Source organism: Macrotis lagotis, chromosome 7 (genome assembly GCF_037893015.1).
Source record: "Macrotis lagotis isolate mMagLag1 chromosome 7, bilby.v1.9.chrom.fasta, whole genome shotgun sequence".
Taxonomy (NCBI): Eukaryota; Metazoa; Chordata; class Mammalia; order Peramelemorphia; family Peramelidae; genus Macrotis; species Macrotis lagotis.
In genome coordinates this window covers 215,239,777-215,258,258 of record NC_133664.1, presented here as the reverse complement: position 1 = coordinate 215,258,258, position 18,482 = coordinate 215,239,777, and the positions used below count along the sequence as shown (strand labels likewise).

General features: G+C 33.3%; 1 protein-coding gene across 4 annotated transcripts in view; it reads left to right on the top strand.

Annotated features, from left to right (window-relative positions):
• Positions 1-18,482, top strand: part of LRRK2 (leucine rich repeat kinase 2) — a 262,718-nt gene that overhangs the window by 5,291 nt on the left and 238,945 nt on the right. For all 4 annotated transcript variants that reach the window (XM_074194833.1, XM_074194832.1, XM_074194831.1 and 1 more), the window contains exons 3-5: positions 1,720-1,829; positions 10,895-10,983; positions 12,613-12,750. In XM_074194833.1, the coding sequence (XP_074050934.1) occupies positions 1,720-1,829; positions 10,895-10,983; positions 12,613-12,750 (337 nt within the window). The remainder of the gene's footprint in view (positions 1-1,719; positions 1,830-10,894; positions 10,984-12,612; positions 12,751-18,482) is intronic.

The window sequence follows — 18,482 nt, the reverse complement described above, 5'->3', positions numbered from 1 at the left end:
CTACTGTGAACTTCAAAGATCTGTTATAACCCACCCATGTACCTGATCATTTAGCCCTGGGTCTTCTTGGTCCTTAAAAAAACCTTTTACATATTTTTTATATTTTTGTTTTAGTTTATCTCTTCTTAGTTTGTGCTGCCTGTATTCAGCTTCTTCAATAGTGGCATGACTAGTTATAGCTCTAAAGTCATGGAGGAAAGTTCTCTAGAAGACCTTTAAGAAGCCAGACTTTCTGAGGGCTGGCATACAATAGGAACAATATTCTAACCCTTCCATCCATGAAGTTTTGACTAGATTTTTTCTTTAAAAGTATAGAAACATTCTTTCAAAATTTGTGGTGTTGGTACTTAAGATCCAGAGCATTAATGTTGCTTCCTCATTACATGTGTACAAAGCAACCTCTGGGCATTCTAATGCTTGACTGATAGATCAGCTGAATTCTATGTCTTCAAAGGCTCTTGGTGAATTTCTGCCACCTGCATACACTTTTTTTTGTTAATGGTTGAATTAGACACTATAAGGATCTCAACTGATTCTGAAATACAAACTAAACTACCATAATAATTCTTCTTTTGGATTTCAGACATTCAAGGACTATTATTCTTTGAAGCAAAGTTTACTAATTAATTTCAAAAGCGATTTTGTAATTTTTAAAGCTTCTTTTATTGAATACCCTGTAAACATCTATTAATTTTCTGGTTTTTGGAGGAACAGGTATTAATCTTTCCACTAGTACCTTTGATGATGAGACATATTTATTTCATATGTGAGTTTTTTTTTGAGTAGCTCTACCTGCTGTCATCCATTTTACATTCTTACTTGCATTGCATAGTTATTAATTATTCTAGATATACTTTTCCTATTAAGTTTTGATGTTGGGATGCCAGTCAGTCACTTGACATGCATAGACTAAGCTAGTCTCTCTTTTTTTAAAGGTTTTTTTGCAAGGCAAATGGGGTTAAGTGGCTTGCCCAAGGCCACACCGCTAGGTAATTATGAAGTGTCTGAGGCCGGATTTGAACCCAGGTACTCCTGACTCCAGGGCCGGTGCTTTATTCACTGTGCCACCTAACCGCCCCGACCACCTAGATGCCCCGACCACCAAGCCGCCTCTAAGCTAGTCTCTTGATTGACTTGTGCTCCAACATCTCAGTTTCCTTATTTCCCAGGTTTCTCTCAAGGTTTAGCTAAATGCCTGGTCTCTGTTATAACCATTAATACTTTTAAATGGGGGCAGCTAGGTGGCATAGTGCATAAAGCACCGGCCCTGGAGTCAGGAGTACCTGGGCTCAAATCCGGCCTCAGACACTTCATAATTACCTAGCGGTGTGGCCTTGGGCAAGCCACTTAACCCCATTTGCCTTGCAAAAAAAATACTTTTAAATGATCTTATATTTACATGTTACTTTCTCCATTAGTATTATGATACTTGATGATGGAATCTATATATTTTTTGCTTTTCTTTGTATCTTAATGACTGGCACAGAGTAAGCACTCGTTAAAGCTTGTTACCTGACAGACTTTCTTGTATTGCATTCTTTTAGTTTTTTGAAGAAAGCTGTTTTATTGCCTTTTCAAACTTCTTAGTAAAAATTAATTGGATAGTTTTGTTTTTTGAATAATTGTTTCATTTATCATGAAGAAAAATACATTTTTAATTTGCTTGATGTTCAACTAATATCTGTAAACACACATATATTTGCCTTTATTACTTTTCAGGTGGGTTGGTCACTTGTCTGCAAATTGACAGAAATTTGTCCTGATATAATGCAAAACTTAATGGGCCCCCAGGATGTTGGAAAGGATTGGGAAGTCCTTGGTGTTCACCAGTAAGTATTTTATGCAAAAAAGCAGTAATATATCATCACTCAGCTATACAAATATTTAAGTTTGTATTTTTTTAATTTTTACAAAAGAGCAAAAATATTTATTATGCTATTTAATTTTAAAGTCGTATTTCACATGTGCATAAATTTTATTCTCAACAGTATATTCCAGTGATTCATCATGGATAGTAACTAGCTGTCAGGTTTTGGAGCTTAATTCTATAGGAGACTACCAACTTTGTCAGGTCTTAAAGTCAAAAGTCATTGAATATGGATCTTATATTCAATGAGGGGATGTCCATCAATTGGGAAATGGCTGTACAAAATTGTGGTATATATAATATGTGTGTGTGTGTGTGTGTGTGTGTGTGTGATGGAACACTATTGTTCTATTAGAAACCAGGAGGGATGGGATTTCAGAGAATCTTGGAAAGACTTGCACAAACTGATGCTGAGTGAGATGAGCAGAACCAGAAGAACATTGTACACCCTAACAGCAACATGGGAGTGATGATCAACCTTAATGGACTTGATCATCTCATCAGTGCAATAATCAGGGACAATTTTAGGGTATCTGCGATGAAGAATACCATCTGTATCCAAAGAAAGAACTATGGAGTTTAAACAAAGAGCAAAGATTATTACTTTTTTTTTTTAGGTTTTTGCAAGGCACCAGGGTTAACTGACTTGCCCAAGGCCACACCGCTAGGTAACTATTAAGTGTTTGAGTCTGGATTTGAACTTTGAACTCAGGCACTCCTGACTCCAGGGCTGGTGCTCTTATCTACTGTGATATCTAGCCACCCCTAAGACTATTACTTTAAATTTTTTAAGGAAAAAGATTGTCTTATGTACTACAGAATTATGCTATCTAATATTTTATTTTTTCCTCAAGGATATTTTTTCTCTCAACCATTCAATTTTGATCAATGCATAGCATGGAAACAAAGTAAAGAGTATCAGTTTGCCTTCTGTTGGGGGTGGGGTGGGGAAAAGGAAGGAAGGATGGGGAGGAAGGTGTAAAGTTCAAAACCTTACCAAAATCTGATAGGTAGAAACCACTATTGTATATAATTGGAAAAAATAAAATATTTATATAATTTTAAAAAATTTTAAAAATAAAATGCAAATAAAATATAGTAAATCTGAAAGCATGATATTTTGTGATAATCTATGAGCTAAGAAATATGGAGAATTCATACAAATTCATAATTAAACGATATGAACAATGGAATTATATTTTCCACCAAATTCCCACTGCAGTATTTCATTCTAACATGGTGGTGACTAAGGGCTTCTGGAGCACAGGTCTGGCAGATCTTGCCAAATAGGAACATCCTCAAGTTTAGGGTTAGTGGTAGATTGTTACCCCAGGATCAGGTGTAGAAATTAATGAAAAATATCTTGCAAGGTTTAAAAGGATTTTGATCTAAATTTATAATGCTAGCTAAGATTGAAAAAGTTTGACCACAACAACGTAAAAATGCTCTCTCTTAATATGTAGAAAGTTTGTGAACTACATCAATAGAATGAATACTCACACCTGAAATACTTGGATCTCATACTTTAATTCACTTTTATGATTATTATCAAATCCTGTCCTTGTAAATCTCTGAGAGGTAGATAGGCCAGATAATTATTATAATAGATGTTAGAGTCATGACTCAAAAAGTTTTGCCAGGTTGGAGTGAATTCTGTATTCTCAGAGAACAGAAAGTTAAAACTCTAAACATTGTACCTTTTTTCTTGTTCAACAAAAATAACTAACGTAGAATAGTTCTACAAAAATATAGGAACTAGACAGTGAGTTTAGTAATTTATTAATGTAAATTGTACTTTTCCTTCCTTAAGCAGTAAATATATATTTAGGTGGTTTGAACTACTGCTTTCAGAAAGAGGAAATTATTTCCTAGCGCTCAAACTTGATAGTAATTTCATCAGCTGTCCTTTTTGCAGTTTGCAAAATTCCGACTTCATATAGATGAGACTACTTCTGTAGTTGTAGTTAACCTTAAGAAAGCAAAAAAGATTTATATAGAGGGAGATGGGTTCTAGGGGAATTTCTTTTTATATGATTTTGTTAGTATCTTAGCTTTTATATCCTTTGTTGTCAATATTATGCACTTGTTATATTTAAGCTAACCTTTTTCTGTGATAGTGAAGAAAAGTAGTATAGCAGAGTGATTCTGATTAATTAATAATTAATACCGCAGTGCTCTTCAGATCTGTGACTTCTTTAGACTGATTATTTCCTTTGTGAATTTAGATCAAAATGCCTTGATCAAAATTAAATGTATTTAGGGAAAAACAAATCCTTGAGAAAAAATAAAACATTAGAGATAGCAAAATTATGTAGTACATAAGACAACCTTTTTCTTAAAAAATTGAAAGTTCTTTGATCTTTGTTTAAACTACACAGTTCTTTGGATATAGATGGTATTCTTCATCAGATACAATTTTTTGATTTTTCTAGTTTTTCTTACTTCACCTTACATCAGTAGTTCTTGCTGTTTTTTCCCCCAAACCTCTTGCCCCTTACCATTTCTTATATCACAATAATTTGCCATCCTAATCCTATGGCATAGCTTGTCTACAATTCCCCAATTGATGAACATCACCTCAATTTCCAATTCCTTGCTTACATAATAGGATTTACTATAAATATCTGTGAGAAATTTTTGAGTGTTAGGTTTCCACAGAATGTGAGAGGATGCTGTCAGGATTTCACAGGTAACAGTCAGAACAGTACAACATAAAGGCAGGGGTCTCAGGGCTATTGCATGAATGTGGAAGTAAGACAAAAGCTAATAAAAGAAATTACCCCAAGCCAATCACCTAACTGAAAGAATTCTTTAAGCCCAACCTGAAGACATCTATGTTTTGAACTAGTTCAAACTTTATGGTAGTCAATGTATGATCTCTGACCTTTCACAAGTACACATACTTAATAAGATTCATTCATATTAGCTTACACACCCTCTGTGATGATTGAAGCTCATCAGCAAAACATGTCATATGATGAGGGAGGGGGACTTGTAAAGGGGTAATGTAGGGTGGACATATCAATTAGATTGTATCCCAGAGGACTGGGACCAATGCCTCAGAAGGGAGGGGGAAAATCTTTACAAACTGTATATAAAGACTGGACATTTTTGCTCTTCAGGGCATTTCTCACCAGGGGGAGTGTTCATTTCTTGCAGAAAATGTTAAATAAATAAATAATCTTTATGTCATTCCAGGCTGTTTTGTTATTAGGAGCCAGGTCATCCCACTTTGGAAAAGGGTTGTTTTGGGGTTGATTTGTCTTTGTGGTAGAGACTTAGTAAAGGTATTGATGGGTCAAAGGGTTTATATGATTTGCATTGCTCCAAATTATTTTCCAGAATGGTTAGACCAGTTCACAACTCTAACAACAACATGTTAGTCTAGCAAGATTATGTTGGGCATTTTCCCTTATATCTTTGCAGTTGTCATTCCTAATAGCTGTGTGATGGTACCTCAGACTTGTTTTAATTTGCCTTTCTCTAATCAATAGTGATTTAGAGTATTTTTTCATATGACAAGACAGCTTTTATTTCTTCCTCCAGAAACCTCCTGTTCATATCTCATTGTCTATTCATCAGTTGATGATTGACTCTTTTTTATAAATTTGACATAATTTCCTATATATTTGAGAAATGAGACATTTTTCAGAAAAGCTTGTTATAAAAAATGTTGATATTCCTTCATTATAGTATCTTTTAGTAAAATGTAGTTTCACTGTGATTATCTTTTAAAAACAGGACTTTTTTTGCTTTTGCTTTGTCTGAGATCATGATTATTACCTCTACCTTTTGTACTTCTGTTGAAGCATAATTGATTGTATACATCCCTTTATATGAAATCTGTGTATGTCTCTCTACTTATCTACTTCCATTTCATGGGCAAGTTCAATTTCATTTGGAAATACAGTTTTGATGTGTTTGAATGACAAATTTTCTATTCAATACCTGGCCTTTTTATTAGGAATGTCTGAAAGTCTTACTTAAATGTCCATCTTCTCCTCTGGAAGATTAATTCAGGTTGAATAGAATATTCCCTCTTAAGAGTTAATATTCTTAATGGTTAAAGATCTCTCAGGGTTAAAGATCATTAAAACAAAGACAGACTATTCTTAGAAGAAAGAGGGAGAGAGACCTTGCATTCCCAGTCAGACACCCTCCTGATTCTGCTTAGGGAGTAAAACAGTGGACTGTTTCCAGAAAGACTTTGCATTGATTCTGTTAGGGAAGGAAAGAGTGGAATACTTCCAGAGAAGAGACCTTGCAGTCTTAGCTAGCCACCTCTTTGATAATAGACTGTGAGAACAGTAGCCTGCCTTCTTTTGTTTGATAAGTACTAAGTAAGTCCTTGAATACTTAGACATTAATTCATTTAACAGAAGGTCATTAGAAATCTTCTTCTGATACCCTTGCCATCTGGATGGTGAGGTAATATTTTATGAAAACTTTTTATTCTTCTCTTTGTTGCTAGGTAGATTTTTCATGTAACGATTGTAACTCTGAAAACCTTAACCAATCAGGTTGGAAGAGAAGGGGCTAGGGAGGAGGGAATCATGCTAGACCATATAATCTTGCTTGACTGTCACCTTGGGGAAACTCCTTGATTTTCACTACCTTTGTGAGACTTGAAGAAAAGCCAAAATAAACTTTCCTTTTTGCTCAGAGGAGTCTCTATATTTTTTTAGGCTTTTTTTTTTGCAAGGCAAATGGGGTTAAGTGGCTTGCCCAAGACCACACTCTTTATTTTTTTAAATGGATTTTTATCCTACACAAGGTTTGCTACGTAAGTTGTTCATATTTGCAATCATAGTTGCTTTGTCTTCTAGAATATCATATATTCAGAGATCCAAGTACTCTGCTCCTTTAACATGGAATCTGTTAGAGATCTTGTTTGTTCCCAACTATGACTCCATGATATTTAATAAAATAATATCTATAAATATTTAATATTTAAAATAATATTTAATATTTAATTTAATAAAATAAATAAGAAAGAAAAATATTTCATAAAATAATAAAATATTGCTGATTACTATATTTTCTCCATTGCCTGAGAGCTTTGGAATTTGACTCTACTATTCCTGAGAACTTTCATTTTGTAATTCTCAGAAGGTGATTGGGAGATTCTTTCCATTTTTTATTTTATCCTCTGGGCCTAATATATCATGGCAGTTTTCCTTGATAATTTCTTGAAAGATGATAGCTAAACTCTCTTTTTGATCATGGCTTTCAGGTAATCTAATAATTTGTGAATTATTTATCCTCAATCTTTTTTCTAGGTCAGTTTTTTTTCCAGTAAGATAGTTCATATTTTCTACTTTTTTTCCTTCTTTTTGACTTTTCTGACTTCTTTTTTGACTTTTTTTGACTTCTTTTTTGACATTTTTTCTTGATATCTCATGGAATCATAAATTTGCTCTTGCCCAAAACTAATTTTCAATTAATTATTTTCTTCAGTGAACTTTTGGGTAGCTTTTTCCATTTGATTTATTCTACTTTTTAAGAAATCCTTTTCACTAAATTTTTGAAACTCTTTTACCATTTGGCCATTTCTTTTTTTTAGGGCCATTTGTGTGTGTGTTTGTGTGTGTGTGTGTGTGTGTGTGTGTGTGTGTGTGTGTATGCCACTTTTACCAAATTGTTAATTTTTTTTCATACTTTTCTTGCATTACTCTCATTTTTTTTCATAATTTTTCTTCTATAATATCTCTTTAACATTTCCAGAAATTCTTTATGGGCTTTGGTTCAATGAACATTTTTCTTTAAAGTTTTACTTGTACTTGTTTTCATATTGTTGTCTTCTGTGTTTTTTCTTGACCTTCTTTGCCACTTTAGTAGTATTTTTATGGTCAAGTTCTTTTTTTCATTCTTGTTAGCTTGTTTTTAACTTCATGTTAAAATTGGGTTCTGGTCATCTGGGACTGGGTTATCACGGCTGCTATCTTGGAGTTAATTGTTAGACAAAAATTAGCACAAGCCCCAGAGAATCAATCTACACTTTGTTGCATCTCAGCTTCAGAGGCTGCACTGAGCCCACATTCATCTGTATACAGAAGATCATGCATCTCTACTCCCTCCACTTTGGTCTTGGCCTGTAGCCTTTTTAAGTTAAAGAATTTGCTATCAGTGTGGTACCTGACCTTGAGGCCATCCTCGTTGTTCATCCTCATTGAAGGCATTTGATAACATGGCTGAAAACATCATGCTAAAAAGTATGGGAGTTGGGGCAGCTAGGTGGGGTAGTGGCTAAAGCACCGGCCCTGAAGTCAGGAGTACCTGGGTTCAAATCTGGTCTCAGACACTTAATAATTACCTAGCTGTGTGGCCTTGGGCAAGCCACTTATAACCCCATTTGCCTTGCAAAAACCAAAAAAAATAAGTATGGGAGCAAGGACACATCCTTGTTTTACTCCATTGGAGACTGGAAAATCTCAAGAGCCTCATCCACTATCCAGAACCCGGGCATGCATGCCATCATGAAATTGATGTATAATACTGATGAACTTTTCCAGGCAACCAAATTTTGACATAATTTTCCATAAACCCTTGCTATTGATGCTATCAATGACCTTGGTCAGATTTACAAGTGTTGTATACAGATTTCTATTCTGTTCCTGGCCTTTTTTGCCTGGAGTTGAGGGTAGCAAACTCCATATCGACTGTTCCTCAACCTTTTCTGAAGCCACAGTGGCTCTCAGAGCGGTGACCAACTTCCAGGTGAAGCATCAGTCTATCGATAAGAATTCTGGCAAGAATCTTACCCCTGTGATTGTCACAAGACAATCAATTCCCCCTACTTTTAAAGAGATGAACAGCGGGGTGGCTAGGTGGCATAGTGGATAAAGCACCGGCCCTGGAGTCAGGAGTACCTGGGTTCAAATCCAGTCTCAGACACTTAACAATTACCTAGCCGTGTGGCCTTGGGCAAGCCACTTAACCCCGTTTGCCTTGCAAAAACCTAAAAAAAAGAGAGAGATGAATAGTGGAGGCATTTTTGAATTCTTGGAGTATAACCTCTGTTTGCTATATTACCTGGAAAATCTGAGTCAGTTTTTGGATGAGTGAACAGATCCCCCACCTTGTAGAACTCAGCTGGAATAGAATCAACACTGGATGCTTTGCCACTTGAAAGGAGCCTAATGACATTCAAAATCTCTTCACACAATTGTTAGTGTGTTATAAATGCAATCAGGGACCCTCTCCTTTGTCAACAACCATAGGCACAATAGAATTGAGATAGCTTCACTTAGTGCTAAGGAAGGGTCTTCTGTAATCTCCTTTCCAATTCATTTTTGCCATCTCTTATTAGTTTCAGTATATAGAATGTGAATTTATAATCTGCATAGAAAATTAAATTTTCAAGGAAGCAGGAAGGAAAGGTAAATGTTATAGTCTGATCTCAGACACTTAGTAACCATGTGACCTTGGACAAGTCACTTAACCCTTTTTGTCTTAGTTTATCATCTGTAAAATGAACTGGAGGAGGAAATGGCAAACCATTCTACTATCCTTGAAAATAAAAGCCCAAATAGGGTCACAGAGAGTTGGACACAACTGAAAATAATTGAACAACCACAGAAAGGGGAAGATAAATCTTAAGAGTTTATCAGGGGGTGGTTAGGTGGTGCAGTGGATAGAGCACCAGCCCTGGAGTCAGGAGTACCTGAGTTCAAATCCGGCCTCAGGCGCTTAATAATTACTTAGCTGTGTGGCCTTGGGCAAGCCAATTAACCCCACTGCCTTGGAAAAACTAAGAAAAAAAAAGAGTTTATCAGAATTGATTTAGGCTACTGGTTAAGAACCTTGTCTGCCTTAGTTTTCTCATTTTAGAAATGAAAATAATGTGTTTAACTTAAAAGGGTTATTCTATTGCTTTATGCATTTTAAAGCATTGTAGAAATTTAAACTGCTTTAATGTGTTGAATTGATGGATTTCATAAAACTTGGAAAACAATTGTGCATATTAAAACACATTTTATAATTTATAATAATATAATAATTTATATTTTATATAATTTATATTTATATGTTTTATCTTATATATATATTTATAAATATATAATAATAATATAATATATCATCCAATTTATAAATTCAGAGGTATTTTCTGGAGATTAAGAGGAAGAGTAATGGTACAATATATTTCTTAGAAACTAGAAGCAAGAGAGATGAGATGAGACAATACGTTCAAGACAAAAAGTTTTCCAGTCACAACACTGTTACCTTCAGAATAATTGAAAGGTCTTTTGAATTCACAATGGATCTTAGGGAATCCAATGTTTGTTTCCCTTAATTTTGTAGAACAGGGTAGAGAGGACAATGGAGATTTAGGGATTTTTTGCATTAAAAATGATAAATCAAGAAGCACAATTCCAAAATCTGATTTTATTTTAATGTCATATATGTCATTGTTTAATTTAAAAAATTGAACATTTCCAATTTCTATAAATAAAACACATTTTTGAGCAGATAATTGTTTATATTAGGTAGAAAAGCAAATTTAGCGTAATAGAGGTTCATTAAAAAAAATCTTTTTCTATGTATCTTGTTTTCTGCTGTGAGTATACTTATAAGACTTAGAGTATAATTTACCTAAAATCTTAAGCTGAAATTTTAAAGACTGTACTCTGCTTTTGTATTAGTTTGATTACAAAAGGGGTTACAAGCAGGTCATTATCTTTATGCACTGAACATCTTGCTACCACTGTCTAGCTGTTTGTTTTCCCTTTTGGGTTGGGGCCATTGTTTAATTCTCTTGGTTGAGAAACTTCATAGACCTGGCCAACCTAAACAAAATAACTTTCCACTCTCTTGGTTTCATTGTGATAATAGAACCTATTGAATAGACTGGTGGGTTTTGTTTATTATTAACAAAATCTCTTTTACTGATTCTTGTAAATAAGATTTTACATTCATTAGAGATTAATTTTCAAATGCAATGAATAAAGAAAATCTAAAGGAGAAAAATGAACGTGACTGCAAAATAAACTGACATATCATTGAGATATTGATCCATCTCTCTTTCAGGCTGATTCTTAAAATGCTCACTGTTCACAATGCTAATATAACTCTTTCAGTGACTGGACTGAAGGCATTAGATCAGCTCCTGACATCAGGTATTTAAATTTAATTTTACTTAGCTCAGAATTGTTTTTAAAAATTCAAAATTTTCATTAATATATTTAACCATTTCTTTTACATTTTACTAGGAATCATAACAAAATTATTCATGAATTTTGAATTTTGGGTATTCACATCTCCTAACAAGGAAAAGTCCATATTGTTTCCCTCTTTTTTCTCATTAATGCACTGGCATTAATACTGTTGATCATAACTTTTACCATGGAATTCTGTTTTGTATTTTTGTTTCTTAAGAAAGAATTAAAAGGAAAAGAAGTGGGAAAAGTAGGGAAGTGAACTAAAGAAAAAAAATTTTTAAATGAGTTGATATTTAGAGGATCAAATTAAAGAACTTACATTTTGAGAATACATATAATCCTTTTTCCCCCCACAGGAAAAAAAATTGAGGAAATTATATTAGACCGTTTCTGTGTTTTATTTTAACCTTATCCACTTTTCAAGGTTTTTGATTTTAAACATTTGCATTCTCAGATTGGCAGTAAATAGGAATAAGAATGGAAAGAAATCTCAGGGCAGCTAGGTGACAAGGATAGAGCACTGGCCCTAGAACCAGGAGGACTTGAGTTCAAATCTAGCCTCAGACACTTTATACTTAATAGCTTTGTGACCTTGGGCAAATCACAAACACATTGTCCTAAAAGAAGACAAAAGAAAAGAAACCTCAATGACGTGTTTGGAAATCAATTTTTTTTTTTGTATAGTCCTGCAGTTTTAAAATTTTTGTTTGAAAGTACTATTTATTCAAATATCATTCAAAAATTAGAAAAATTTTAGTGTATTAAAGTTATTCCAGATGTTATCTTAAAGGTCATTTGAGAAATTCTTTTTTTATTGTCATTTATATGAACTAGACTGTGATAACTTTTGAGGAAACTAAGTAAATTCAGTTACTATTAATTCCAAACAGTAATTAATGGCATTCAAAACCTCTTCACAAGTGTTAGTGCTTCCCTGTGTCTTAGAAATGAAATCAGGGTTCTGTGAACCCTACTTCTTTCTGAACAACTATAGGCACACCACTCTGTAATTCAGAACTGTCTATGGGCAATAGAATTGAGATAACTTCACTTAGTGCTAAGGAAGGTCCTCTGTAATCTCTTTTCCAACTCATCTTTACCATCTCTTATTAGTTTCAGTATATAGAATGTGAATTTATAATCTGCATAGAAAAATTAAATTTTACAGGAAGCAAGAGGGCAAGGCAATGTTATGCAATCTGATCTCAGACACTTAGTAACCATGTGACCTTGGACAAGTCACTTAACCCTTTTTGTCTTAGTTTATCATCTATAAAATGAACTGGAGGAGGAAATGGCAAACTATTCTACTATCTCTGCCAATAAAAGGCCAAATAGGATCACAGAGAGTTGGATACACTTGAAAATAACTGAACAACCACAGAAAGGGGAAGATAAATCTTAGAGTTTATAAGGAGAATTGATTTAAGCTACTGGTTAAGAACCTTGTCTGCCTTAGTTTTCTCTTTTTAGAAATGAAATAATGATAAGTGTTAAAAAAAAAAGCCTAGAAATATGACCATCACATAAAAATTTTGAATCTGTTGAGTACCAAAAGAATTATTAATTTTTTATTTCTATATATAGATTTGATGACTTTGCGGATCCTGGAAGAAGATTGCAGTGATGTGTTTACTTTAATTTTTGATGCCATGCATACATTTACCACTAATGAAGAGATCCAAAAGTTTGGGTGTAAAATTTTACATGTTCTCTTTGAAAAAGGTATTCTAATTTTTTTTCATATTTTATCCTTTCTTTCATTTAAACTTTTACCCCTCTCACCTGTCCCTCCCCCACACATTGAGAGGGCAAGCCATATGTTAATCATTATACATGGGAATTGAAGCAAAACATATTTCCTTATTAACCATGTTGCCCCACCCCCATTCTAGTTTTCCCAGCATTTTTTGTTGAATAGTGTATTCTGAACCCAAAAGATTCTATCTTTGGATTTATCAAACAATATATTACTATGGTCATTTATTTTGGATTTGTCAAACAATGTATTACCGTGGTCATTTATAGTGTATTTTGTACTTAATCTATTCTATTGAACTATCATTCTTTTCCTTATGCAGTTCCAGATTATTTTGATGATTTCTGCTTTGTGAAATAATTTGAAATGTGGAACTACTAAGTGTCTTTCAAATTTTTTTTATTGGTTCCCTTGATAATCTTGAACTTTTGCTTTTCCAGATGAATTTTGTTATATTTTCTTTCAAATTTTTTTATTCCCTTGATAATCTTGAACTTTTAGTTTTCCAGATGAATTTTGTTATTATTTTTTCTAAGTCTATAAAATAATTATTTTGTAATTTATTGGTATGATACTGAGTAAGTAAATTAATTTAGGTAAAATTGTCATTTAATCATATTGACTCAGCCTGCCCATGGGGGAGTAATATTTCTCCATTCATTAAGCTCTGTGTTGATTTATATGAAAAGTACTTTATGATTGTGTTCATATAGGTCATGTTAAGTGAATTTCCAAGTAGTTCAAATTGGTTGTTGATATTTTAAAATGGAACTTCTCTTCCTTTATCTTGCTGCTGGGACTTTGTTGGTAATATACAAAAATGTTGATTATTTTTATGTTTCTTTTATGTTTTCTTTGTGAAATTTGTTAATTGTTTCAACTAGTTTTTAAGTTGATCTCTAGGACTGTTAATACTATCATATTGTCTGCAAGAATCAATAGGTTTTTCCTCATCTAATTCTTATTCCCTCAGTTTTTTCTTATTGTGATAGTTAGCATTTCTAGTATAGTATTGAGTAATAGTGATAATGGACATTCTTGATCTTATGGGGAAGGCTTCTAATTTATCTTGATTATCTTGATTAAACTTAACATTTGATTTTAAATAAATATGCATTGCAGTATTTTAAATGCAGCTAGATATTATATTTTGTCAAAAGTCTTTTCTGTACCTATTGATATAATTATGATTTTTGATTTTTTGTTATTAATGAGGTTAATTATGCTGATCATTTTCCTAATATTAAGTCAGCCCTGCATTCTTTGGATAAATTCCACTTGGTCATACTGCTTGATCTTGAAATATATTGATTTGTGATATATTACTATAAACTTTTTATGAGTATTTGGTTTATTTGCATCAATTTTTCATTAGTGAAATTGTTTTATTGTTTTCTTTCTTTGTTTTTGCTCTCCCCAGTTTTGATATCAAAAGCATTTTGTATCTTAGGAAGAATGTAGTACCATATCTTCTTTATCTGTTTTTCCACATATCTTATATAGTATTGGAGTTAATTATTGCTTTAAATATATACATTAACATACTCACTTAATTCACATAATTCACTGTCAATTCATCTGAAATTGGTGATTATTTTTTCTGAGGGGGATAGATTCTTGATGGTCTGTTCAATTTCTTTTTTCTAAAATGTAGTTATTTAAGTATTTTGTTTCCTCTTCTGTTAAACTGGACAGTCATTATTTTTGTAAATATCCATTTCAATCAGATTATTAGTTTGTTTGGCATACAATTGGGCAAATCATGCCTAGAATTGTTTTAATTTCATCTTTGGTTGTTAATGCATTCGCCCTTTTCATTTTTTGATACTGATAATTTAGCTTTCTTTCTCTTTTATTCAATTTTAATCAAAGTAACTGGTTTTCAGGTTTTCACTTTTGACTCTTTATTGGATATTTAAAAAACTTGTTCATTTTCTGGTTGTTTGAGTTGCATGTTCAATTGATTAATATACTCTGTTTCTGTTTTACTGATGTAAGTGTTAAGAGATATAATTCTTCCTGAAAGTACTATTTTGACTGTATCCTACAATTTTTGGTTTGATGATATCTCATTGATATTATATTTAATGGAATTAGTAATTGCTTCTATGATTTTTACTTGCAATTTTTATGATTAGATTATTTGATTCCAATTAATTTTTAATCTGGATCTCCAAGACACTTTATTGAAGGTAATGTTTAATGCATTATGGGCTGAATAGAGTTCATTTAATATTTTTTCTTTTCTTCATTTGGAAAACTTGTGAAATGTTCTAGTAAAGGGTCAGTTTTTTTGTACTTGACATTACAGCTGTAAAAAAGCTCCCTTTTATTTCCATTCATTTATCATATCTGATTTTTCTAAAATTCTTTTCATCTCCTTAACTTCCTATTATTTTATGATTAAATTCATCTGGTTCTGAGAGGATAAAATTGAGATCCCTCATAAGAGTAGTTTTTATTTTTTCTCACAAGTATAGTCTTTTTGTAATTCGGTTAACTTTTCCTTTAAAAATTTAGATTTGGGGGGCAACTAGTTGATGCAGTGGATAGAGGCACCAACCCAGGCGTCAGGGGGACCTGAGTTCAAATTTGGCCTTAGACAATAATTACTTAGCTGTGTAACCTTGGACAAGTCATTAACCCCATTATTTTGCCAAAAAAAAAAGAATTTAGATGCTGTATTACTTGGGGCATATTTGTTTCATGATGATGCTACTCCACTGTCTGTGATATTTTTTACAAAATGTAGTTTCCCTGATTTTTCTCTTATAATGGGTTTTACTTTTGCTTTATCTGAGATCATGATTACTAACTTGCCATTTTTTTTTTTTAGTTTTTGCTAGGCAATGGGGTTAAAGTGGCTTGCCCAAGGCTACACAGCTAGGTAATTATTAAGTGTTTGAGGTTGGATTTGAACTCAGGTACTCCTGACTCCAGGGCCGGTACTCTATCCACTGCACCACCTAGCCACCTCTAACTTGCCATTTTTACTTGAAACATTAGAGATTCTGCTCCAGACCTTTATTTTAATTCTGCATGTGTTTCTGTTTCAGATGTATTTCTTGTAAATAATATATTGTTGGCATCTGGTTTATTTTTATTTAATTTTATTTTTTTCCAACTTCATGTAAAGATTAGTTTTCAGCATTCATTTTTTTGGTAAGATTTTGAGTTCCATGTTTTTTTCTTTTCCCTCTCTTCCCTCCTCCCTCCCCATGATATAGATTATACAATTATGATGAACATTTTTCTATATTAGTCATTTTGTGAAAGAAGAATAACAAAAGAGAAAAAACTATGAGAAAGAAAAAATACAGCAAATTTTTAAAAAGTGAAAATAGTATGTTTGATCTGCATTCAGACTCCAAAGTTCTTTCTCTGGATGTGGATGGCATTTTCTATCACTAGTCTGTTAGAATTGTCTTTGATCACTATATTGCTGAGAAGACCTAGTCTATCCTAGCAACATAATGTTACTCTTAAGGTGTATAACAATCTGGTTTTGCTGCTTTCACTCAACATCAGTTCATATAAGTCATTCCAGCTTTTTTCCTGAAATCCACCTACTCATGATTTCTTACAGAACACTAGTATTCCAACACATTCATCTACCATTGTTCACCCATTCTCTAATTGATGGGCATCCTTTCAATTTCTAGTTCTTTGTCACATCAAAAAGAACTTCTAAATTTTTTTTAAATATATGGATCTTTTTCCTTTTTTTGATCTCTATGAGATACAGACCAGTAGTGATATGCTGACTCAAATAGTATGCAGTTTTGTAACTTTGGGCATAGTTCCAAATAGCTTTCTAGAATTAATGAATCAGTATATCCTTTTAACCAACAGTGCATTTTTATCACAATTTTCCCACATTGCCTTCAACAGTTATCATTTTACTTTTCTGTCATGTTAACTTCTCTGATAGGTGTGAAGTGATACCTCAGAGTTGTTTTAATTTCCATTTCTCCATTCATTATTTGGAGTTTTTTATATTACTATTGATTCTTTTCAACTTATGAGTAGGGGTTTTCACATTTATTTTCAGAGTTAATCCTAGGGGTCTTTAAGTTTGTAGTTCTTCCATGGTGACATGGTGACACTATAATAGAAGTTTAACCCTGGTCTGGTACGGGCATGCCCAAGAAGGAGCCCTGCTCCTTTTTAACGACAAGTACTAACTTTCCTCTCTGCCCTGGAACTGCCAGCTGATAAGAGTACTGGAACTGTCAAATAGTGCTCTATCCTATGCCAAGTGGCAGCACAGGGTTCCTTAATAATTTATTTTTCATTAGTTGTCTGAACTGAGAGTTTCTGAAGTTGCTGCTTCTGGTATTTCCATTACATGTCCTAACCTTGCCCTCATTCCAATGTAATGGCTTATCTCCTTCTGACAACCTTAGTTGTCCTTGTCAGGAAAAAATGACTCACTCTCTCACTTTTTGCAGGTATGCTGCTCCAGAATTTGATTTTTCATGTTATTTTAAAGTTGTGAGGAAGGGAATGAGTCTACTCTTTCCTCTTGACTCCACCTCTCTTCTAAGTCTTTGCTCTGCACTTTATCTTTATTAAAATAAGGTTGCAAAAAAAGATAAGATTTATAGTTAAGTAAAATCTATTTTACTTGTAGAAGACAGCTGCCCTCCAAGCTAGGAAGTTCTAGCTGTTCTGTTTTTGGCACATTTTTCTTAATTGGGTCTTGGCAAGTAACTTCTCAATGTTCTAAGCATCTCCATGGTGGTGGAGAACTTCTCCTTTCTTGGCAGTTTCCTTTACCAATGAAACCATAGGTCTCATCCCTATTCTTAAATAAGCAAAATGTTCTAAATTATGCTCTTAATTCATGAGTGAATTACCTTGTTGTGTTGTGTATGATAGGTTTCATTCAGATACACTAGTCTTTGGAAAATTAACTGGCAGTGTTGTGGCATATGGCAGTTAATGCAAGCTGTGTGGTTCATACTTAGAATTAAAAGAACTGTAGATGGGTGGGTAAGTGAAGACTGAGTTAATATAAAGTCATTGCCAAATATTTCTATATCTGGCACAAACTCTATAGAAAGAATTAGAAGGGGTGGCTAGGTGGCTTAGTTGATAAAGCACTGGCCTTAGAGTCAGGAGTACCTGGGTTCAAATCCGGTCTTAGACACTTAATAATTACCTAGCTGTGTAGCCTTGGGCAAGCCACTTAACCCCATTTGCCATGCAACAACCCCCAAAGAAAGAATTAGAAGAAGAGATAAAAGATAGAATGAATTGACTCTTACAGAAACAACTTGGCCTTTTTTTTTTTTTGGTATGTCACTGAGCAATACTACAGTTTTCAATAATTACCATTGTTTATTTACCTTTCTTATTAATGAGCCCACTACATAACTTATTCCATGGACATGTTGATACTGATTTAAAAAGAACTCATCATCAGGATCACACATGAATCCATGAAATGCATTCCACATTTTCTCATTTTAAATATTAAATGTGGCAATCTCTTTGTTGAATTTTTGCTTTATTATATTGAATACCCCCATTTTTTTACTTTATTTTTATTAAAGATATTATTTGAGTTTTACAATTTTGCCCCCAATCTTGCTTCCCTTCCCCCACCCTCACCCCCACAGAAAGCACTCTGTCAGTCTTTACTTTGTTTCCATGTTGTACCTTGATCCAAATTGGGTGTGATAAGAGAGAAATC